We start from the raw sequence: 25,155 nt of genomic DNA, 5'->3' as shown, positions 1-25,155 counted from the left end.
TGACAAGTCCTGCTGGAAAATGAAATCTGCATCTCCATAAAAGAGAAGTGCTGTAAGATTTTGTGGGAAAACAAAACTGCACTGACTTTAGACTTGATAATAAAACACAGTGGATCAACACCAGCAGATGACATGTCTCTCCAAACCATCACTGATCATCAGTAAATTTTACATTTCATTTGTAAATCAGGGGAGCAGAGTCTGGAGGAAGAGTGGAGAGACACACAGTCCAAACTGCTCGAGGTCTAGTGTGAAGTTTCCACCAATCAGTGATGGTTTGGAGAGACATGTCATCTGCAAAAAAGAAAAAGATTAAAGCAAACACTTGGGCACCCTGCATGGTCAGTACTTAGTAACACCCATTTCCTGCCAAATATCACAGCTTGTAAAGGCTTTTGTAGGCAGCTATGAATCTTTCAGTTCTTGTTTGGAGGATTTTCAGTCTTGCTTCTATTTCTGAGGTGTGTTTATGATCATCATCAACCAGCTGCTACTATATATTATGGTGAGAACTACTCAAATAAGTAAAGAAAAAAAATACTTTAACCCTTCTGTTATGTTCATTTGCAAGGAATGTTTAATTATCCAATTAATATCCAAAATAATAATTATCCAAAATTATAATTATTCAAAAGAATTCAAACAAGCAGTGTGAATATTTCCTTACTAACTACATTGCTAATAATTATATCAATATTTAGTGCAATGTTGTTCCTTACATCTAACAGGTAATGCTTCAATTAGGATAATTACTCGTTTAAAAAAAAACAAAAAAAAAAAAACACACGTTTTATCCTGAAAAAAATACTATTTTTCCTAAATCTTCAAACTTTTAAACAGGTCAATTTGACCCGAAACATAACAGGAGGGTTAAGAAATGAGGATCAGTCAATCTGAAATAAGTGCATTCGAAAAGACCATAAAAAATGTGATGATGAAACTGGCACTAAATAAGACCACCCCAGGAATGGAAGAGCAAGAGTTTCCTCTATTTAACAGGATAAGTTCATCAGAGTTACCAGCCTCAGAAACTACAAGTTAACAGCACCCCAGATAAGAGCAGACTATTTGTCCATTCATCCATTTATAACGCATTTATAATGTATATATATATATATATATATGTATATATAACAATATGCAACACGTAGCAACAGCTTTACCATATTGTGTTTTATCTGTCCCATTGATCCCCAGCCCCCCTGTGTTTCTAACCTGCTTGAGGGTCCGCTCCATGTCTATCCCCTGGTTCCAGGGGGCCGCAGGATTGGCCAGGCAGTCTCCAGCATTGCCCCTGCGGGAGATGTCCACCTTCTGCCTGCGCAGATTCCTGAAAGCTTCTGCCATCACCATCACACCGTCGTATGTCAGAGCGGAGGTGTACTGCAGAGAGAGAAGGTCAGATAAAGGTCATATAAATACCAAGCATCCAATACAGCGCTCGCTCAAACACGCTCTCTTTATAACTCCCCCCCCTCCTCCCCCGCACCATCGCTTTGTACTTTACTCTGTGTCAGTGTAACCCTACTGACACTAAACACAAACTACACGTATGAATATTATTATAATATCAGTACTGATATATACAGCTCTGGAAAAAAAATAAGAGACCACTTAAAAATAACAAGTTTCTTCTTCTGCTTGAATTTTTGCACCAGAAGTAAAGGCATAAAGTTATCCAAAAGCAGTGTGTAAGACTGGTGGAGGAGAACATGATGCCAAGATGCATGAAAACTGTGATTAAAAACCAGGGTTATTCCACCAAATATTGATTTCTGAACACTTTAAACTACAACTTTATGAATATGAATAGTTTTCTTTGCATTATTTGAGGTCTGAAAGCTCTGCATCTTTTTTTGTTTTTTCATCCATTTCTCATTTTCTGCAAATAAATGATCTAAATAACAATATTTCTATTTGGAATTTGGGAGAAATGTTGTCTGTAGTTTATAGAATAAAACAACAATGTTCATTTTACTCAAATATCTACCTATAAATAGCAAAATCAGAGAAACTGATTAATTTTTTCCAGAGGTGTATATAGAATCAACAAGGAGTTTATATATTCATACAGAGCCTTGCAAAAGTATTTGGCCCACTTGAACTTTTCAAACTTTTGACACATTTGAGGCTTCAAACATAAAGATATTAATAGTCTTTTGTGAAGAATTAACAACAAGTAGAACACAATTGTAAGGTGGAAAGAAATTTATTGGATATTTAAAACTTTTTTTTAGAAATAAAAAACTAAGAAAGTAAAGAGTGTAATATTATTCGGCCCCCTTGTATTAATTCTTTGTAGTGCCACCTTTTGCTGCGATTACAGCTGCAAGTCGCTTGGGGCATGTCTCTATCAGTTTTGAATTATGAGAGACTGAAATTTTTGCCCAATCTTCCTTCGAAAACAAGGAAAACGACCCGAGCTGGGTCGAATACTTTTGCAAGGCACTGTATATATAAAACATGAATATACTCAAATATACATAACTGTTTCAAGTAAGACATAATAAAATAGAAAAAAACACATGAAACAGATCACCACCTGGATTTAACTAAGCAAATAGTAAGAGCATCCAATTGGATAATTAATGCATGGGTGATTATGTTTTAGCTAGCAACACATTATTTAACCTTAAATGATGCAGGGAGTAGCTTCTCATTTGTTAAACAACCATGTAAAAAAAGAAAGACTCTTCCTGTGGTTGTGGAAAAGATGTTGATCTGTTTTTTAGAAGGGTCAAATTATTTGCATTCATCATTTACAGAAAACATCTAAGGAGATAGTAGCTGAAGCTACTAAAATCGGGTTAAAAACTGTCCAACACATTATTAAATAGTGGAAGGACAGTGGAGGTATAGGACAGTGGAGGTATAGGACAGTGGAACAGAATTTTGGTGAAATAAATCAAATGGTAGAAGAACAGCACTAGAACTCATGAGATATGATGTTTAATAGTGAAAGTAAGAGCTTTACCATACACACAATATGAAGCGAACTCGAGGCATTGGGACTAAACAGCTGTGTAGCCTTAAGACAACCACTAATCAGTAAAGCTAGGCAGCTAAATAGCTTCAGTTTGCTGGGGAGCATAAAGATTAGACTCTGGAGCAATAGAAGAAGATCATGTGAAGGTCTGATGAGTCCAGATTTACCCTCTTCCAGAGTGATGGAGCATCAGGGTAAGAAGAGAGGTAGCCATCATGCCTAGTGCTACTGTAAAAGCTGGTGGGGGTTTAATTACACATCCTAACACCTTGTGAATAAACTGACCTATCTTACAGAACTTAAAGGATCTGCTGCTAACATTAGTCCTGGTGCCAAATATTACAGGATACCTTCAGATCTTCAGAGGTCTTTTGGAGTTCATGCTTTAAATGGTCAGATCTGTTCTTGTGGCACAAGAGGGGTCTGCTCAATATTAGGCAGGTGGTGTTAATGTTATGGCAGATCAGTGCAGTTAAACAGCAGTAAACCAATAATAAACCTTCTACTCACTGAAAGCTAATAAAACTGAAACGCAGAACAGAAATGGAACATGAATTGTCCTGCACTCGTTTACTGTAAACATGGTTTTGATGGTATTGAAAAATGGCGGGGGCACATTGTTCCAGCTGAGGGAGTTCTGTCCTCTCGTGACCCCCGTATGATTCCAGGCCTGGCTAAATGTCATGTGTTGGCTCAGTGAGGAGATGCATGTTTGCGCAGTCAAAATAAGTGAGATTTGATTCTCTCCAGGCAGCCGGATCCAACTGAGTTATGAAGGCTTTCCAGCGGATATGAAAGCGTGAGGAGCTGAGGAGCACAGCTGCATTACACAAACACCACGTCACACCACTACCGCACTACTCCTCACACCCTCCTCACATACTGTGTCACACCAGAGAGAGAGAGAGAGAAAGAGAGAGAGAGAGATAAAGGAACAGAAAGAGAGTGAAAGCAGGACAGAAAGAGACAGTCATAGAGTGAGCGATTAAGGGAAACAGAGAGAAAGAGATAGGAAGCAAGAGAGAAAGATGGATAAGGAAAAAAGAGGGAGAAAGAATGAGAAAGATAGAGAGAAAGGAAAAAAGCAAAAGAAGGAGAAAGAGGGAGAGAGAAATAGAGAGCAAGAGAGAATAAGAAAAATAAAGAGAGGGAGAAAGACAGATGGAGTACGGAAAAGTAAGAGAGAGAGTGAGAAAGAGGGAGAGAGAGAAAGAGATATAGAGAGAGCAAGGCAAAGAGAGAGAGTAAGTGAGTAAGGAAAACAGAGAGAGATAGAGAGCAAGAGAGAGAGATGGATTAGGAAAAAGAGAAAGAGAGGCAGAAGATAGAAAGAGAGTAAGGAAAAGAAAGAGAGAGATAGAGAGCAAGAGAAAAAGATGGATTAGGAAAAAGAGAGAGAGGGAGAAAGTGGGAGAGAGAATAAGAAAAATAAAAAGAGAGGAAAAAAGAGAGAGAGAAAGATATACAGAGAGGGGGAGAGAGAAGGAGAGATGGGGACAGTAAATGAAAGAGAGGGAGAAGGAAAAAAGAGAGAGAAGTGTATATATATATATTGTGGTAGGCCCCTGGGGTTAGGGGCGTGACCACTGTGACCCGGAAGGAGGAAGCTCACAGAGATACACAGACACGGGGAGTAAATGAACTCAAACCATACCTTTTATTTTAAATGCCCTCCACCACACCCAAAAACAACTCAAAACATAACTCAGCCCAATGGGGCTCTAGAGTCTGTAGAATTACTTAGTTTTACTTTAAAGGCTAAATACGAGTCTGTGCAGCCTCAGCCCTCAGCTCCCCAGTCAAAGTCCTCCCAAATGATGGCGGAGGCTGAGTATATATGGCAGTCTCAACTGGCAGCTCAATCAGCCCTCATGCGGGCCAGCTGAGACAGGCATGGCTTTGCGCTCTGGCGTGGGGCGGACCCACAACTCCGCCGCCTCCTCACGCCACAGTCCCTCCCCCTAAGCTTCCAGCCACCAGGGTCGAAGGTGAGGCGTGACCTGGTGACTGGAGCGAACGAAGAGAGGCGGGGTGAGGAGAGCGGGGGATGCAGTTCGTTCGCTTGGGCCCTCCCCTCCAGAGAGAGACCCGTGGAGATGGCAGCCCACCTCCCAGCCTCCGTCCCCCAGCCTCGCGCAGCGGCGGCTCTCGGTAGCGCTGTGGCGGCTCTCGGCAGCGCCGTGGCGGCTCTCGGCAGCGACGTGGCGGGAGGTGCGGCGGCTCTCGGCAGCGCCGTGGCGGGAGGTGCGGCGGCTCTCGGCAGCGCCGTGGCGGGAGGTGCGGCGGCTCTCGGCAGCGCCGTGGTGGGAGGTGCGGCGGCTCTCGGCAGCGAGCGGCTGCTCGGGGCACCGGGACAGGTGGAGCGGCTGCTCGGGGCAACGGGACAGGTGGAGCGGCTGCTCTCGGCACCGGGACAGGTGGAGTGGCTGCTCTCGGCACCAGGACAGGGGGAGCGGCGGCTCGTGGCACCGGGGCTGGCTGAGCGGCTGCTCCCGATAGCGCCGGGGCTTGCGGAGCGGCGGCTCTCGGTAGCGCCGGGGCATTCGGAGCGGCGGCTCTCGGTAGCGCCGGGGCTTGTGGAGCGGCGGCTCTCGGTAGCATCGGGGCTTGTGGAGCGGCGGCTCTCGGTAGCGGCAGGGCTTGTGGAGCGGCGGCTCTCGGTAGCGCTGGGGCTTGTGGAGCGGCGGCTTGTGGAGCGGCGGCTCTCGGTAGCGCCGGGGCTGGATCGGCCTCGCTCTTGTCAGGCCCGTTCTCCCCCCTCCACGACTCCGACTCGGCCGCCGAAGAGTTTCGCGGGAGAGGCGGGGCGGAGTCGGACTTTAGCCCGGGCAGAGAGGCGCAGAACTCGTCATCCTCCTCCGGGAAGACTCAGCAGCAGCAGAAGTCCGGGCCGTTGTGAGCGCAGTCCGCCTCGCGGTGTCTGGGCTCCGGACACCACTCGCACCAGCCGAGCTCGGGGCGAGGCGTCCACTGCTGCTGCAGCCGCCTCTCGCTGGCGTCCTCCCACCGCTGACGGAGCCACTCCGGCAGGAGAGAGGAGAAGGGGAAATCCCCAGCGTCACCGCTGCAGAGCGTTGGAGAGAAACTGGGGGCGGGCTCTGGCTCGCGCAGTAGGGCGGCGAAGGGGAATTCCCCGGCGTCACACCAGAGAGGCGGTGAGTAGCCGGGGGCGGGCCTCCTTTTTCCACCAGCGATCCCCGCATTCTCCACCACTGTGGTAGGTCCCTGGGGTTAGGGGCGTGACCACTGTGACCCGGAAGGAGGAAGCTCACAAAGATACACAGACACGGGGAGTAAATGAACTCAAACCATACCTTTTATTTTAAATGCCCTCCACCACACCCAAAAACAACTCAAAACATAACTCAGCCCAATGGGGCTCTAGAGTCTGTAGAATTACTTAGTTTTACTTTAAAGGCTAAATACGAGTCCGTGCAGCCTCAGCCCTCAGCTCCCCATCCAAAGTCCTCCCAAATGATGGCGGAGGCTCAACTGGCGGCTCAATCAGCCCTCATGCGGGCCAGCTGAGACAGGCATGGCTTTGCGCTCTGGCGTGGGGCGGACCCACAACTCCCCCGCCTCCTCACGCCACAATATATATATATATAGAGAGAGAGAGAGAGAAAGAAAAGAGAGAAAGAGACAGCGAATGAGAGAATGAGAGAAAGACAGTCATACATAGAGAGAGTAAATGAGTAAGAGAAACAGAGAGAAAGAGAGGGAAAAGGAAAGAGAGAGAGAGAGAGAGAGAAGTGAGCAGTGGTGCGTTGAGAAGTCAGAGCTAGGCGCACAAGCTTGTCATTGCACATATCAGGAGTGGGCCGAGCATGCAAAATCACACACACACACACACACACACACACACACACACACACACACACACTGTCTGTTCAGCCTGTGGGGGAGGGGGGACTGATTGTGCCAATAAGCAGCCATGCTCTTTCCCATGCTGTGATAAAAGGATACAGAATGAATCACTGGAGACAGCACACAGAAAGACACAGACAGAAACACACACACACACACACACACACACAGATACACACAAAACACACACACAAACACACACAGAGCCAATGCGGAAATGGGGCCAGTGCAGCAGACCAGGACGTGCACCGAATCGTCCTGTTTTTTAAAGGTTTCACACCTAATGCTCCTGTTTTTTTCCTGTTGTTTGTCGGGTTTTGTGCTATTTCCAGTGTGTGTGACGTGTGTGTGATGTGTGTGGTGACGCTAGTTTATTCTACACGGACTCTGTGGTGTGTGTCATCAGTTTGAGTCAGGGGGTTTAGTTTACCTGAGATTTTTTCTTTCAGACATACTTACAAAATATCCACACATACAGATACAGAGACAACAAAAACCTTAACTCTGGTTACTAGGGAATAGTGTCCCATGACTTTTGGCAAGCTTCAATGACCTGCAGGATGTGCCAGAGTTACTTGTCTGTTGGCATGGACAATTTTAGACAATCGAGATGCTGCTGGTTGGATACGAAGAGTTGATGCAGCATCATCAGGTAGCCAGCAGGCATGGAGGAAAGTGCAGAGACACAGCTCTGATACATCAGCTAACAGATGCCTGTGCTGAACAACATTACACTTAAAGGGATGAGAGAGAGCGCCATCTATCCACCCAGAAAAAGCAAGGCCAACTGTCCTCTCTCTCTCTCTCTGACTCCGGCTGCTGATGGAGACATACAATGGAGCAGCAAGAAACAGGAGAAGTCAAGTGTTCTCCAAATGACCAGAGCAAAGACGCTGATTGTAAGAAACAATGGCATGATTTCTCTGTTTCTGTCCATGTCAGTGTTTCACTATGATGGAAGTCATTGTGTGTAAAGGTGTTTGTTTCACTGTTTTTATGGTCTGTTGCTGGATAGATAAGTGACTAGTGGGGATGCTCATTTAGGTAGATATAGTAGTTAGATAGTTAGCGAGCTGGCTGGCTAAACATTTTTGTTCTAGTAATAGCTAGATAACTGTCTTTGCATCACTTACTATTTGGCAACCTTGCTTCATTAGCGAAGTTAGGTCCAGATATGTGTGTATTTACTTTACAAAATAGCCTATTTTTGGGGTGTATTTGATTTGAAGTGTGTTTTTTTTACTTTAAATTTATTTAGAATTTTTTCCTCATAGGCCAGTTGTCCCTCCCATTCAGCTGCTACTCAGCTGTATATCCCCGATATATATCATCCAGAGAGAGCAAGACCATTTGTGCTCTCTTAGGGCTCCGGCAGCTGATGGCAAGCTGCATGAACAGGATTCAAACCATCGAAAATCTATAAAATTGTTGAAAATTTACACAAAATCAATAATTACTTTTGTAGACATTATTTTTTTCTTGGCCTGTAGGGGGAGCCTTGTAATAAAACCAACCAAAGTTTGCATAGTGTCCCTTTAAATAAATGAATTTTGTGAATACATTTTGTATATTCTCCTGTTTATATTCTGCATTTTGTCTTATCATTTCGTCAACGACAACTGTGCATTTAAAGGGTTAAAGTGTGTTTTCACCATTTTCCACTTTTTACTGCAACACCGTAGCGTACTGTTCGGTCTGTCTTATCTGTTTCTGAAGGATGACACTTCAAAGTGTCTGGTTTTCTCGCAGCTCGCCGAAAAAAGGTGTTTGGAATTCCACTGAAGGATTGGAGTTACAGGAGTTTTGATTCTTTGTTCCTTTACAAACAAAAATACAAAACCCATGGAGAGACCTGAAGGCAGAAACATCACATCAGCAGGGGAGGCGAGGGAGACGGAGTGTGTGTGAGAGCATGAGAAAGAGAGAGAGAGAGAGAGAGTGAGAGAGAAAGAGAGAAAGGAGGAAAGAAAAAAAAAAGACACACACATATAGAGCGACTTCCACAGCGTTACAGTCATGTATTAATTATCAAAAATGGCAGGGAGTTCATTATCTCCCCCAGGCCAGAGGGAGGACATTACATCATTCTCTCAGATTCATTAGGGCCTTCAGTGTGCCGGTGGTAGCTCACGGTTCGCGCCGGGTGGGGGGGTTAAAGAGCAGTACCTCTGCAGCTCAATCAGCCCCACTAATGCCCCTCGCTGCACCCCGGCCCTCTGCTGGGCGGACGGAGGGCAAATTTGTCTAAAGCTCTTAAACAGGGGGACTGAGCCCAGTGACTCTGCTGAGGATTCGCATGATGAAGAGGATAGCGCGCACTTTAGAGACTGGGAGAATAACCGTGGCAGCAAAAGGGCTTTAATTAACAGCTAAGAGAGCTCTGAGTGTGTTTCCTGCTACACAAACGACTGAGAGACGTCTCTGAGCAAAGAGAGAGAGATACAGAACGTGTGAGATGGTTAAAGAGCGAGAAATTAGTGAGAAAAACTCACTAATTACACTGTATTATTAATAAAAGAAGGTCTCCTTACGCTAAAATGGACTTTTTCCTGTTCTTTGTGAAATTCTATAGGTCTCTCTGAGTTGTATATGATGCTGCACATGAAACTGTTCTTCAATCTTTATTGTCTGCAGTAGCTAGTAAAAGAACATTTTGCAAAAAACGAGTCGATCAGGACTATCTTGTGTAAGTAACTATAGGTTTAAATTGGATCTCCGGTGAATTCTGCGTTTTACCGAGATGTTAAATATACACTAGTGAAGCATACAGGGAGAGCGCGGCTAGTCTGACATTAAGTGAAGTTTAAGGGTTAACTTTACCTAGCACTCATTGCTATATCTTTACAACTTAGGCTGTATCTCTGAAAACATTTTGTCCTTTGAGTTTTAAAGGCGAAGGCAGGTAGGCGTTCTCTGCCCCAACTGCTGTTGGCCAATCAGAGGCGATATGTTTGCATGTATAAATATTCATGAGCAGGAGCCAAAATCCTGTCTTTCCTCAGAGACCTCTAATTCAGTGAACTAAAGCAGGGCTATATAGAAACACCGGAGCACTTTTTTCAGAAAAAAAATGGCTCACATGGCATTAATTCATACTAGAGACCACAACTAGACATTTTAAAATTACTAAAAAAATATTAAAAATGTCTGAACTACTACAACAGTATTACACAGTAAACAGTAGAGGTGGGTGATACGGACCTTAAGTAAAATATCACAATATTTAGTGATATTCTTGATTTTTAAGATTATTTCGAAAATATACTATTGCAACAAAATAATATTAATATAAAGGGTTTAATATAAAATATTAAACCCTTATTTAGTATAAATATAAGAGTTTCATACATTCAGTAAAAACAAACAAAAAAAATCTAAAAAGTGTGTCTGTTTCATAAACAGTAACTCACCAAGACTTAATAATAATATAATAATAATATAATAATAATAGTGTAACAAAATCAAAAATATATAATTAAACATAAATTAATGCAACTACAAAAACCTACCACCAGACCTAAAGTGCAGCATATATTCAGTGCATGTAAACTGCAAACAAATAATTAATAGTAAATTATTAAAAGTAAATACATCAAATAGCAAAATATACAGTTTTTTTTCGTGTCGATACAATATTGCACGCCCTTAGTAAAACTATTCAGAAAAGACAGAAAATGACATAATGTGAATTTTTAGTTGTATATTGTTGTCATTAATTATTTTATCATTTGTATCATAATTCCACAATACTTCATTTTTATTTAATATTTTTCTCCATTTTTGCTGTTTCCTTCCTTTCTTCACAGAACACTGACATTATGTAAAGGACGGTAAAGGACATTTTTATATTATGCCAAATTATTAAACATGCTAAACAATGAGATATAATTTTGAGATTTATATTTTGTGCTGACAGTAATGATGAATTATGATTATACTGCATATTTTTAGTAATATCTTATCTGCCGTGAGATTTCATTAATATCTTTCTAATTGGAGACAGTCAGCATGTTCATTGTATTTTACACATAGAATTTCATTCTGAATGTTCTACAACTTTCTTAATTAATCTGGGTTAATTATCTACATATCTGTTCATCTTTCTGAACATATCGGAACATCACACACACACACACACACACACACTATAACCCCCGCTGACCACCTGCCTCACTCTGAGCCCTTAATGCCGCTGGCCTCTGGAGGGCACAGGTCGCAGCCCCAGCCAGCGGTGTGTAGTGAGCAGCAGCCGCCCGGTAAAGCAGCATCCCCTCAGGCCATGCCAAAGGGATTTCCTTTACCACATCAGTCCCTCAGCCCTCTTCACAGTGTCATTCTCCTCAGCCCCACGGGGACGTGCAGTCATAGTGAAAAAAGCATAGAAATTCAGCAGCGCCTTCACTGGATACACTCCAGCACGGTTACACATCGCATCACTAATGGGAAAATGTGGAGGTTGAAATAAGCCCATCATAGCATATAGAGCGGCTCTGTAATACACAGCACAGCAGAGCATAGCACATCACATCATAGCACAGCACAACACAGCATATCATAGCACAGCATACCACATTGTAGCACAGCCCAGCACATCATAGCACTGCACTTTGTAGCACAGCACATCTTAGCATAGCATATCCTAGCACAGGATATGCTAGCACAGCACATAATAGCATATAGAGTGGCTGTGTAATACAAAGCACAACACTGCACATCATAGTACAGCACATTGTAGCAGAGCACATCATAGCATATAGAGAGACTCTGTACAGTACAGCACATCACAGCACAACACAACACAGCACAAGACATCATAGCATATAGAGAGGCTTTGTACAGTACAGTACAGCACATCACAGCACAACACAACACAGCACAACATAGCACAGAACAGCACAGCACAGCACAGCATAGCATAGCACAGCACAGCATAGCACAGCACAGCACAGCACAACACAAGACATCATAGCATATAGAAAGGCTCTGTACAGTACAGTACAGCACATCACAGCACAACACAACACAGCACAACATAGCACAGAACAGCACAGCACAGCACAGCATAGCATAGCACAACATAGCACAGCACAGCACAGCACAGCACAGCACAACACAAGACATCATAGCATATAGAAAGGCTCTGTACAGTACAGTACAGCACATTACAACACAGCACAGCACAGCACAGCATATAGAGAGGCTCTGTAACACAGAGCTTGACTTAATATGTTTTTTTTCTGGAGAAGAACAGGAAAAATCCACCAAGGTAAGGACTTGAACTGGGGACCAGGCAAACCAATCAATTAATGAGCTCAGGGCCCCCAGGCAATGTGTTACGCCCTCGCCAGGTTTCCCTCTGTTTCCCCGGTGTTTCCACTGTTATTTTCCATTACGTGTGTCTAATTTGTAACTCCGCCCCTTCCCAGGTGTTCTGTGTTTCATGTTTAGTTTAAATAGTACCTGTTAGTCAATGTTTGCTGTCGGTCTTTGCACCTTCCCACGTTTGTTTGTCTCGTCACGCTATTTACTATTGTTTTGCCACGCCACGTCACGTTTGTTTATTTCATGTTTCTGTATTTACTTGTTCTTGTTTATTTCCTGTTTGTTTCTTTGTTTATTTTGTATATATATATTTACGTAGTTATCCCTGTATATATCCCTAGCCCTGTTTCTTTATCTGTTTAGCTTAGCTCACTGTTTGTTTGTTTATGTACATAGATATTTTCGTTATTCCCCTGTTTAGTTTACTTGTTTATCTGTTATTTAATAAAGTCATGTCTTACCCGTTTAAACGTCCGCCTCCCGTCTCATCACGCCTTACAGAAAGACCGACCGCCATGGACGTTTATTCGGGAAACCCTTGGGTTGGATCCGGGCTGGCCATCCGTCATGCCCCCTTTGGGACCTCGGCGCAGGAAAATCCGAGGCCTCGAGGCCGGAGAAGGCCTCGGGCTGGGCGTTCTAAGAGGTCCCAAAAATCGGAGGATTTTCTTGGGGGGGGGCTAACGGTTGGGGCCATCGGCCTCGCTCCTAACCGCGAGGTAGGCAAGGCGGGCAGAAACGCGGACTGTGAGGACTACTTCTGGGATTACGTGGACCTCCTCGCAGCCGCGTCCAGTTCGGAGGACGAGTTCTACCCCCTGACGAGAGCCCGCTTGCCGCCGCTTGCGGAGGCTATCCTCCACCCGCCTCCCAGGGCGCGCTCCACCTCGGCGGCTCCGCAGCTAGCTTCTGAGGCTAACCAGCTAGCTCCTCCGGCGGCTGCAGCTCGAGGCTTCCCCACGGCTACGCGGCTAATGCAGGTAGCATCTCCAGCGGCTGCAGCTCCAGGCATTCCCACGGCTACGCGGCTAACGCAGTTAGCATCTCCTGATTCCACGGGTCAAGTTTCTCTGGCTGCTACGGCGCTCGCATCTTCTACGGCTGCAGACCCAGCTTCCACGGCGGCCGCCAAGCAGCGCTTCCAGTCACCCGTAGCGGCAGCAGATCTTCGCTCCGGGGTTCCCATGACAACGGCGCTACACTGTACTGCTACTACCACCCCGGAACCTGAATACGCTACGGTGAAATTAGGTCAAGTCTCCGTGCAGTCTTCAGCAGCCCGAGTCGTCACACAGACACCTACAGCCCAAGGGTCCAAGTCTGTTCATGTGAGTGTTCCTGTGTCAGCGGTGCCCGCCACCGCCAATGTTCCTGTGCCAGCGGTGCCCGCCACCGCCAATGTTCCTGTGCCAGCGGTGCCCGCCACCGCCAATGTTTCTGTGCCAGCGGTGCCCACCGCCAATGTTTCTGTGCCAGCGGTGCCCACCGCCTATGTTCCTGTGCCAGCGGTGCCCACCGCCCATGCTACGATGCCAGTGGTGCCCACCGCCAATGTTCCTGTGCCAGCGGTGCCCACCGCCTATGTTCCTATGCCAGCGGTGCCCACCGCCTATGTTCCTGTGCCAGCGGTGCCCACCGCTCCTGCTACGATGCCAGCGGTGCCCACCGCTCCTGCTACGATGCCAGCGGTGCCCACCGCTCCTGCTACGATGCCAGCGGTGCCCACCGCTCCTGCTACGATGCCAGTGGTGCCCACCGCCAATGTTCCTGTGCCAGCGGTGCCCACCGCCTATGTTCCTGTGTCAGCGGTGCCCACCGCCCATGCTACGATGCCAGCGGTGCCCACCGCTCCTGCTACGATGCCAGCGGTGCCAGACACCGTCCATGTTCCTGTGCCAGCGGTGTCCACTGCCCATGTTCCGAAGCCAGCAGTGCCCACCGTCCATGTCCCTGTGCCAGCGGTGCCTACCGCTCCAGCACCGACCACGCCGCCAGCCCCAGCTGCTCAAGTCGCCGCGCCGTCAGCTCCCGCTGCCCGAGATGCCGCACCGCCAGTGTCTACTGTCCGAGTCGCCGCGCCGCCAGCTACTGCTGCCCGAGTCGCCGTGCCGCCAGCTCCAGCTGCCCGAGATGCCGCACCGCCAGCTCCTGCTGCCCGAGTCGCCGCACCGCCAGCTCCTGCTGCCCGAGACGCCGCACCGCCACCAGCTCCTGCTGCCCGAGTTGCCGCGCCTCCAGCTCCTGCTGCCCAAGCCGTCGCATCGCCAGCGAGGCCCGTCACCACACCCACGCCTATCCCGGCACCCAGGACTAAGTTTCACCCCAAGCCCCATGTGCCCAGGTCTGCCCCAAGGCCCCCGGACTCCAGCCCAAGAACTTTGCCCAGGCTGGCTCCATGGACTACCCCACAGACTTTAGCCAGTCCTGGGCATCCCCAAGTGGTTCTGGTCCCCATGTCACTTCCTGTTCTGGTCCCCGTGTCTGTATATGTTCCTGTTCCTGTCTTGTCTGGTTTTTCTGTGCCTGTTCCTGTCACCGTCTTCGTGTCTGTTCCTGTTAATGTTTTTGTTCCCGTTCCCATGTCTAGTCCTGTCCAGTCACCCGTCATGTCTCACGTCCAGTCATCGTCCCCTGTCCAGTTCCCCGTCCAGTCTCCTGTCTCGCCCAATGTCCAGTCTCCAGTCACGTCCCCGGTTCAGTCTCCTTTCTATGTCCAGTCTCCTGTCCAGTCTCCTGTGTTGCCTCATGTCAAGTCTCCGGTCTCGTCTTTTGTTTTTCCCGGCCTCTCCCCGCCGCCGGCCCCCGGGGTTCGTTTTTACGCGCCTCGGGAGCTGCGCGTTTAGGGAGGGGCTTCTGTTACGCCCTCGCCAGGTTTCCCTCTGTTTCCCCGGTGTTTCCACTGTTATTTTCCATTACGTGTGTCTAATTTGTAACTCCGCCCCTTCCCAGGTGTTCTGTGTTTCATGTTTAGTTTAAATAGTACCTGTTAGTCAATGTTTGCTGTCGGTCTTTGCACCTTCCCACGTTTGTTTGTCTCGTCACGCTATTTACTATTGTTTTGCCACGCCACGTCACGTTTGTTTATTTCATGTTTCTGTATTTACTTGTTCTTGTTTATTTCCTGTTTGTTTCTTTGTTTATTTTGTATATATATATTTACGTAGTTATCCCTGTATATATCCCTAGCCCTGTTTCTTTATCTGTTTAGCTTAGCTCACTGTTTGTTTGTTTATGTACATAGATATTTTCGTTATTCCCCTGTTTAGTTTACTTGTTTATCTGTTATTTAATAAAGTCATGTCTTACCCGTTTAAACGTCCGCCTCCCGTCTCATCACGCCTTACACAATGACTGGTTATGAATTGAATAGAATTTAATTGAATATCGTAAAACGATATTATACCCTGAAATATGATGCCATATCACTCACCCCTAATTATCACACTATTTTATTTTACTTTTAGGTTTTATTATTTATTTTACTTTAATCCTTGATATATGGAGAGCTATTTGGAGTGCATTATTATTATTAGTATCATGACATTCTGGATCACTGACTCTGTTACAAATCTGATAAAACTCTTGTATTTCTTTTTAAATCTCAGTTAGGGGTGTGCCACATCATATCATATCATATACACAATAATATATATTTGTTTCATTTTGCTGAAGTAGTGTATTCTTGAAATATATATTTTTTAATTCAGTGTTTTGTCATATCGCCAAGAGTATCGTTATCGCGAAAATACAATGAAATATCGTGATTTTATTTTAGGGTCAAATCGCCTACGATGCTGATAGTATGTCCAAATGCCTTGAAAAGGCCCTGGAGTTTGTTCAGCAGGAAATGGCATGTTTGAGGCCCAACATGAGGAGAGAGAGAGTATATCTGGTGGTTGGGGACAGTTTACCTTGGGTGGGCTGTCTGAGCCGGGGTACTCGCGCTGGTCCAGCTTGTTCCAGCGCTGCAGGAGCTTAATCACCATGGGATTGCCGAAGTCCACTAGCTGAAAACCCGTCACATTCGCCCCGCCGTGCATGAAACGCTCCAGATTGATGTCCTTAAAGCCCTGTAGGAGCACAGGGGAGAGAGAAATAGAGAGAAAGAGGAGCAGAGAGAGAGAGAGAGAGAGAACGAGAGAATGAGAGAATGAGAAAGCAAGGAATTATTAAAGCTGGGCTGTGATAAGAGTGATTCTGCAAACACACACACACTTACGAACACATAAACACACACACACTTATACACACACTTATACACACTTTCCCCCCGCTTGCCCTACTGAGCCAATCCAGTGCACACACACAGACACAGCCTGTTCTCTGCTTTAAAACACTGTCACTGGCTCTGCAGCCCGGAATATGAATTAAACTCCACAAATGACGTATCTCGCATAGAAAAGGCAGCGGATTAAGAAAGCCACAGAAGGAAGGAGGGGAGAGAGGGAGGAGAATGCAGGCAAAAAGACAGTGAGAGGATAGGAAGAGAGTCAGGAGAAAGACAGGAAGAAAATGAGGAGGAAATATACAGCGAGAGAGAGAGAGAAAGGGAGTTAATATGAAGATGAATAGAAGAGGCAAAGCTGACAACGAGAAAAGGGCGATAAGAAGAGAAAAACAATTTCGCTCACCAAATTTGCCATGATGTAATGGTAGCCTTTGACATGCTTGCCGACGCTCACAATCTGCGGAGGTAAGCCAGACACACGGCGATGAGCAAAATCCGCAGCACAAACACACCGCTGTCAAGCGCTCTGAACGAAAGAACTGTGCCTCCAACTGAGGGGGGGAGTGGTGGGGGGGATCGGAGGGGATAGACTTCTGCTGTTTTTAATTATCAGTAATCAAAGCCTCTGCCTCGGCCTATAATGTTCTGTCACTGCAGGGATATTAAGTAAATACCGTCCCTCATATCTCAGAGACGTTTGACAGCCAGGGAAATTATTCGGCAAACGGCAATCCTGTGGGACGAACAGCAAATGACGTAATTTCACACTGGGTTGTTCCTGCTGAAGGGTTTTTCTATTCTCATTTTATAGGCTTTGACACTGTGTGATTTTGTGTGCAGACACTGCTGACTGAGGTATACTTTACCTAGTTCACATTCAACTTTTAACGTTTAATATAGATGTTTTAGTTCATTAAACTAGGCCACATATATTGTTTTTGTCGGATTATAAGGTGCACTCTCAATGAACGTCTATTTTCTGGTCTATTTTCATTAAGCGACACTAGTAAGGATGCCTACATTGAAGTGAGCAAGTGTATCACCATTTTTCCCTTCTAATAGGAAAGCTTACAATAAAGTTAACAAAACTGTAATTCTTAAAATAAAACACTTTCTTTCTAAGTCAAATGAGTGCCGGAAATTAATCTACACAGATTCTCTCCTGAAAAAAAAAAAACATTTAACTGAGTGAGTAAAGTGCTTCCATTTATTTACAGTAAGCTTAGAATTCCAATATTTTGTTCTCCAGCATTAAGGCTGGGTGCAGCAGCATTAGCATTAGCCGTTAACCATAGTGCTAGCGGATGTGAATACTGCCTGATAGTGCTACGCTGAGGAACCCTGAGTGTTCTGGTAACGGTTCATCACACACAGCTTGTTTTAACACAGCAAACACATAGAATATACTCGCCTCTAAGCGGCAAAAGAGCTAGCGTTGTGGTTTAGCGGTTAATGCTAATGCACAATGTGCCTAATGCTAATGCACCTTTATAATGCTGTACTTCAGCTGAGTGGCTTTACTGCTTGATAATACCTGACTGGTAGATTTCTATATAAGGCACAGCGGATTATAAGGTGCACTGTCGATTTTTGGGAAAATTAAAGAATTTCAAGTGCACCTTATAGTCTGAAAAAATGTGATAATTTGTGCTTTTACTCATAGCAAAGCTAACTTAAATTTCACTGTAAAAAAATTGTCCTGTAAAATGACTATATAATTCAAGTAATTATGTCTTCGGCACAAGTTCAGCACAAAGCCTGAATTCCAGGTGACTCTACCTCATAAAGCTGACTGACAAAATCCAGCCAAGATGTGCAAAGCTAAAGTAATCTAAGCAAGTGGTGCTACTTTGGAGAATGTAAAATATAAAACATATTCTGGTTTGTTTAAAACCTTTTTTTGTTCACTAAATAATTCCTTATGTTTTTCTTCTTCATAGTTTGGTTGACATATTATAAGTATTGATCTACAATGCAGAACCGAATAAAAAAAAAAATTAGTTTGCCCAAACTTTTGACTGGCTCTGTACATCTATCATCATCCCCTGGGATGTACCTGCTCCAGCATGTTGGTGAGTCTCTCTGGTTCCAGATCTATCACGAACGTCTTCTCCTGCCTGCGGTCCAGGTCCTCCAGTAGCTGCCGGTAGCTGGCATCGTTGAAGTTCTCCACGCAGATGGCGCTGACCTGCCAGCCGTTCTGTCCTGCCTTCTCCATGATGGCCTGCAGGATGGAATATCCTGTGGATCAAGAGAAGAAGACACTTCCGTTATTCCATCACAGAGCTTAATGCACTTAAAGAGAAGGTGAAATGTGACTTAATCGTAGAATCAGAGCTTCTGCAGTGCGGCGTGATCACGGCTGAGGCTCGATATCTATATGCTAATGTTCTCATTAGCCTACCGTCCTTTTTCTACACATCAGCCAGTTTTAGATGTCATTCTCATCACCTAAAAGCGATTGGAGATAGAGGAGACTGCAGTCAACTCGCTGCCGGCAGTGTTGAGACAGGATGCTGGATTTAGGTGCCCGACCGGCAGTTCATTAGGCCAAATTGGCAGGAGAAACCCGGTGCACGCTCCCGCACCTCTGCAGTGTTATTGAGGCTCAGGAAGGACAGCACAGAACCAGGCTTTAATTCAGGCCTGCCACACTGCTGCTTGTTCCAATCGGTCCGGACTGATGTTAGATATGTTAATCTGGCTGCTCGAGAGAGGCACCCGCAGCCTCTGAGGGCCACTTGACTCCAAGATGAGCAGATGTCCCTGTAAAACGGATCCTTATGGTCACAATCAGAATTTGGCAACAGGGAGAGCAAAAGCTCCCTCTTGCTCCTCTAATTAGTGGATTAACCTATGCTTAATCTGGCAACCCTGCAGTTACGCCATTTGGGAGACATGTCTGCTCACCCTTGCTCTTCCCTCGCCCAAATTCCCACATGGTAAAGCACACGTGCCAGATCATTCAAAGCAACGGAGCCCTGTGATACTGGGTAATGCTGTGAGTTGAATGATAGGTGGTACAGGTGGGCAATATAACACATTTCTGATACTTTAAAGGTGGCATTCCATTGTTTTTTCATTCAAAGTGTCTAGTTGTGGCTCTAAAACGCTGCTTTAGTTTAGTGGAGGAGTGGGCGGGGAGAATTGCTCATGAATATTCATACATGCAAACATATCGCCTCTGATTGGCTATAAGCACTGCAACGGAGGGAGACAGACAACAACTAGAATTTACATTTTTACACTAGAAAGACATTTTACACCAATACCAGTCTTGGTGCATTTTTATTAAATAATAGGTCTGTGCTTCTTCAGTGTTGCAATGTTCATTAATATTAGACTGGAAATGTTTTTAAAAAGCTTGGTTTTAACGTTGTATTAATTCGGGCTCAGGCTCATAATGACAGTGTATGGGGCAGGTCGGGTCTGGCTCGGGCAGAACATGCACGGGCTCGGGCCGGGTCGTGTCAGATTTTTTGGGCTCGATATAAGCTCTACTTTCAATACAACATTCAACACACTACATATTCAAAGCATATTAATTAGTGCTCAGTTGGGATGCACCCTCAGTACACTGCACCCATAATCACATGTAAGGCTTTGACATGGTTTGCTAAATGCACTAAATACAGTGCATCAGCGAAACACTAGTGCTACATTCGGCTGATTAATGTTCTTTAGTTTTTGCTGATGACATTCAGAATGTGCTTATTGTGTTAAAATTCACTATACGATAACCCTGACACACTGTCATATCGCCCAACTCTAACGCTTAGCCTTCAGATTCTCGCTGTCGTTTGTACGCTGGCCTGTGGTTGGTTGGTGCGTTGGGATGAATTAAGCAGTGCACACGGGTTGCCAGGCACTCTGGGGATTTTGCCATTCCATAAATTTCCCCTAGAATTAACACATCAAAGCAAAGCGCTGCATTATGGAAAGCATGAAGGCTGTGTTAATGTGGCGGTTTGTAAACCGCATCAGTCAATGTCCAGTAATCATAAACGCATAACGCACAAGCTAAGCTGTGTGCACACAGGCATACATTAAACTCAGACATGTTACAAGCATGCATGCATGTGCAGAGAGCTGCTTTGAGCGTGCTCCGAGCTGCTGTACACACACACACACACACACACACACACACACACACACAAGAGAACAGGCGTACACAAACACACCTGCAGTAGTGCTCTCTGCTCTGTGTAATCATACGAAATGCCTTCACTTCCAATTCCCACTCACAGCCCTTACTGCTAATAATTCAAGCCCTCCAACAGAGAATACAGCGCTGATTAATATCTGATAAATCTGATAGCCTCAGGCTGTGTGTGTGTATGTGTGTGTGTTTGTGGACGGGTGTGTGTTTATGTATTTGTGTGTGTGTGTGTGTCAGAAATTCATATTAGAGTAAGTGGTGCCAAGTCAGCCCCTCCTCATCCCTCCTCATCCCCTTCCTCACAACCTCCCTCCTCCCCATTCACCCATCCGGCCCAGCAGGGGGAAGCAGCGCAATGGGATGTGGTCTATGGATGAATGAAAAGAGGAGAGGAAAAAAGTGGGGGGGAAAAGGAGGGAGAGAGAGAGAAAGAGCTGCAGGAAGTGTGGGATTGCAATGCTACAAAAAATAAAAGTTACCAGGAACATGGTTCATTATAAAACATTTAGACTGATATGAGAATTTGAGCTACACATGCAGAAATATTGTGTGTAACACATGTAAAGCAACATACTACCTTACATTTCAGCACATGTGGAGGATTCTTGATGAAGTTTTTAATGCAATAATCAATCCAATACAGGATAGGAAAACACTGCACTGACTTTGGACTTAATAGAACACAGTGGATCAACACCAGCAGATGACATGACTCTACAATCCATCACTGATCATCAGTAAATTTTGCATTTTTAATGGAGAGACACACAGTTCAAGCTGCTCAAGGTCTAGTGTGAAGTTTCTACAATCAGTGATGGTTTGGAGAGACATGTCATCTGCTGGTGTTGATCCACTGTGTTTTATTATCAAGTCTAAAATCAGAGCAGTTTTGTTTTCCCGCAAAATCTTACAGCACTTCATGCTTTCCTCTGCTCTGCAACATTTATGTAGATGCGGATTTCATTTTCTAGCAGGACTTGGCACATTACCACACACTGCCAAAAGTATATAATATTATATAATATTCTAATTTCTGAGACACTGATTTTTGGGTTTTCATTGGCTGTAAGACATATTCATCAACAATAAAAGAAATAAACACTTAAAACAGATCACTCTTTCACATTTTGAACTGAATTACTGAAATAAAGTAACTTTTCACTGATATTTGATTTTTTTGAGATGCACTTGTATATATAAGACCTCGCCCAACAATTTGACTTTTTAAAGTTATTGCTTCATTACTAAGTAGGTGGAACTATAATCAAATGAATAGAGTTAATAATCCTGCAGTGAAGTATATTGGTTGTAAAATTATGTGAAACTGACTCCAATAAAGACATAATTTCTGGTCTTTGCTTATTTAGGAGTATTCTATCCTCTTCAGTAACACAAATGCTGAATGTTTTAAATCCCAGTCCCAATCAAATTGATCGAATCCAGGTCATGCAGCTTGCCATCAGCTGCCGGAGCCCTGAGAGAGCACAGCTGGCCTTGCTCTCTCTGGGTGGGTACAGTAGATTGCGCTCTTTTCCCTCATCACTCCTAGGGTGATGTGGATCTGCACAAGGCTGCGTCTGTGAGCTGATGTATCAGAACCGCTGTGATGCTACTCGGCAATGCTGCATCAGCAGAAGTTAATAAAGAGGTGGCGTCTGACCTCACATGTGTTGGAGGAGGCATGTGCTAGTCTTCACCCTCCTTGTGTTGAAGCATCACTAGTGATAGGGGGTAATATTGGGTAATATTGTGAGATGCCCTGTGATTCCCACCCATTAATGTACATGGTACAAAAACTGAAGTTAAAAAAGTTGTGTAGAGTGAACCAGGCATTACGCCAAGTAGCTGAATGCCTTTGTTAGAATTTTACAAATATATAGTGTCTATATATATCTACTGTATATCAAGGGAGGACAGACAGAAGACAAAAAAGGTTGGTGTATGAGACAGACAGAAAAAAGAGAGAAAAAAAAGGAAGTACACATAGAAAGAGAGAGAGAGAGAGAGAGAGAGAGAGACAGAAGGTATCTGTGAGCCATTCATCATGTCTCTTCGTGCTCTGCTCGTGTCTGCTGAGATCTCTCACAGTCCAGTGAATCTGAGCCAAACTCACCCTGCCCTGAGCCCACGCTCAGCCAGCAGTCAAAATACACGTCCTCAGGGACACACACACACACACACACACACACACACACACTACACCTACACAACCGCAGCAGCAACAGCTGCCTACACTTCTCAAGGCTTTTTTAGACCTGAGACACTTAGATACGAACACTAATCTGATTCATTCATTCATACAGCCGTAAAAACAGAGCTGCAGGACAATCCGTCAAACAAGCGCTTCAAACTGCCTGTTCTATACACACTTCATAAACACACACTTGTAAAGTCAGCCTTTAAAAATGTAAATATCACCTCCATAAACTGCTTTTTGGCCCTTCATCTTCATACAGCTATAAACCTGCCCTGTGCTGGAGCTCTTCGAAGTTTAAAAGGGGCTCCAGTCTCTTAGGAACCCAAAGCCACAATAATGTTTCATGACATTATCAGAAAAGGCCCTGATTCCCCAATGTATTCACACTCTCACTGTTTGCATGCTCTGTGCGGACTCTGACTGCATAACTAGTGCAGTGGGTTTGCAGCGGGAGCTCTGGGGTTTACTAGCAGGGTTTGGTTTGAATAGGCTAGATCATAATCATTGATTTATTAAACCCCCACACACACACACAGATCTGTGTGATTGACAGACACCCAATACAATGTGTGCTCTGGTCTATTTTGCTCTCACTCAATCAATAAGCTCCCAATAACTAGCATTTATTTATGTATAAACATTAATAGAGTTGGCTTCATCCATATAGAAATTATTCCATCTTTAAAAGCAACACATACAATTCATATATTCTGATCAGGGGAGTAACGGTACTACGTTTTCGGTACTACTGTCATCATGAGAGGCTCCATCTTTTCAATCTTGTTGGAACAAACAATGAGTATGATTGTTGTGCTTTATTAATAAAACAAACAAAAAAATATTGCCAAGCCTATTACTGAATGCATTTCAGTGTTTGAGTTCTTTTTAAGAAATATCAGCATTAGATTGTTTAAAGTTAAGTATATTAGTGGTGTCAATCACTTAAATCTCAGAGAGACAGAGAGATAGAGAGAGAGCATGTGAGAGAGAGAGTGTGAGAGAGACAGACAGACAGAGAGAGTATGTGAGAGAGAGAGACAGACAGAGAGTGTGAGAGAGAAACAGACAAAGAGAGTGTGAGAGACAGACGGAAAGAGTGTGAGAGAGAGACAGACAGAGAGAGTGTGAGAGAGAGAGACAGACAGAGAGAGTGTGAGAGAGAGAGAGACAGACAGAGTGTGAGAGAGAAACAGACAGAGAGAGTGTGAGAGAGAGACAGACAAAGAGAGGGTGAGAGACAGACGGAAAGAGTGTGAGAGAGAGACAGACAGAGAGAGTGTGAGAGAGAGAGACAGACAGAGAGAGTGTGAGAGAGACAGAGAGAGAGTGTGAGAGAGAGAGAGACAGACAGAGTGTGAGAGAGACAGAGAGTTTGAGAGAGACAGACAGAGAGAGTGTGAGAGAGACAGAGAGAGAGTTTGAGAGAGACAGACAGAGAGAGTGTGAGAGAGAGAGAGACAGACAGAGAGAGTGTGTGAGAGAGAGAGAGACAGACAGAGAGAGTGTGTGAGAGAGAGACAGAGAGAGTGTGAGAGAGAGAGTGTGAGAGAGAGAGACAGACAGAGTGTGAGAGTGAAAGACACAGAAAGAGAGAGTGTAAGAGAGAGAGAGTGTAAGAGTGAGAGAGACGTGTGAGAGCGTGTGAGACTGAGAGCGCGCGAGAGAGAGAAAGAGACAGAGAAAGAAAGAAAGAGAGAGCGTACGTGTGAGCAAAAGTGAGAGTGACAGAAAGAGAGAGCGAAGGCAAGTGAGCAAGCGAAAGAGAACGAGAGACAGAACAAAGAGCAGTTAATAAAAATTAGTAAAAAAATCGTTAAAAAAAATTAGTAGTCAGTAGTTGAGAGCGAGCGACCGAGAGAGAGACCCTTTCCAGTTTCCAGTCGGCCATATGCTCAGAGCTAAACTTCAGCGCAGGCTATGGGCTAAGTCAGTAGCGTGTTGATAATAGCAACAGTGCTACAGCTACACTTTCCAGGTTTCGTTCATTGGTTCCACATTGGTTCCTATAGGCTGTACTGTGTATTCTGTGTGCATTTGCGTGTACTGAACCGAGACCTACCACATGTGTTCATTCATAGTTTTGATGCCTTCAGTGAGAATCCACAATGTAAATAGTCATGAAAATAAGGTGTGTCCAAACTTTTGGCCTGTACTGTATCTGCATCATTTTATGAGTTTTCATTTTTATCACAAAGCAGGATGCTCGAATCCACCCATAAAACGCAGCTGCTGTTGCAGATGAAGAGGCATCCACAAACCGTGTCCTAAAACTCTGTTGACTGCCTCCTGCAGCAGCTGAGCTTCAAGTTATCTGGGTTGAAAAGTGCAGTGAGCTGTTTCTCACATTTGATTTCCACCGCTAGCAGAGCTGTTTACCAAATCTAGGTCTACAGAAA

The 25,155-nt window shown here is 44.8% G+C and overlaps 1 protein-coding gene across 7 annotated transcripts in view; it reads right to left on the bottom strand.

Moving 5' to 3' along the window:
* gria4b (glutamate receptor, ionotropic, AMPA 4b) overlaps positions 1-25,155 on the bottom strand; it is a 202,769-nt gene that overhangs the window by 70,622 nt on the left and 106,992 nt on the right. For all 7 annotated transcript variants that reach the window (XM_022675973.2, XM_022675974.2, XM_022675976.2 and 4 more), the window contains exons 4-7: positions 18,460-18,644; positions 16,807-16,860; positions 16,087-16,245; positions 1,216-1,383 (exon numbers count right to left, since the gene is read on the bottom strand). In XM_022675973.2, the coding sequence (XP_022531694.1) occupies positions 1,216-1,383; positions 16,087-16,245; positions 16,807-16,860; positions 18,460-18,644 (566 nt within the window). The remainder of the gene's footprint in view (positions 1-1,215; positions 1,384-16,086; positions 16,246-16,806; positions 16,861-18,459; positions 18,645-25,155) is intronic.

This window comes from Astyanax mexicanus, chromosome 17, assembly GCF_023375975.1.
Source record: "Astyanax mexicanus isolate ESR-SI-001 chromosome 17, AstMex3_surface, whole genome shotgun sequence".
NCBI lineage: Eukaryota > Metazoa > Chordata > Actinopteri > Characiformes > Acestrorhamphidae > Astyanax > Astyanax mexicanus.
The sequence above is the reverse complement of the archived record's forward strand: the minus strand, read 5'-3'. Positions and strand labels throughout refer to the sequence as shown.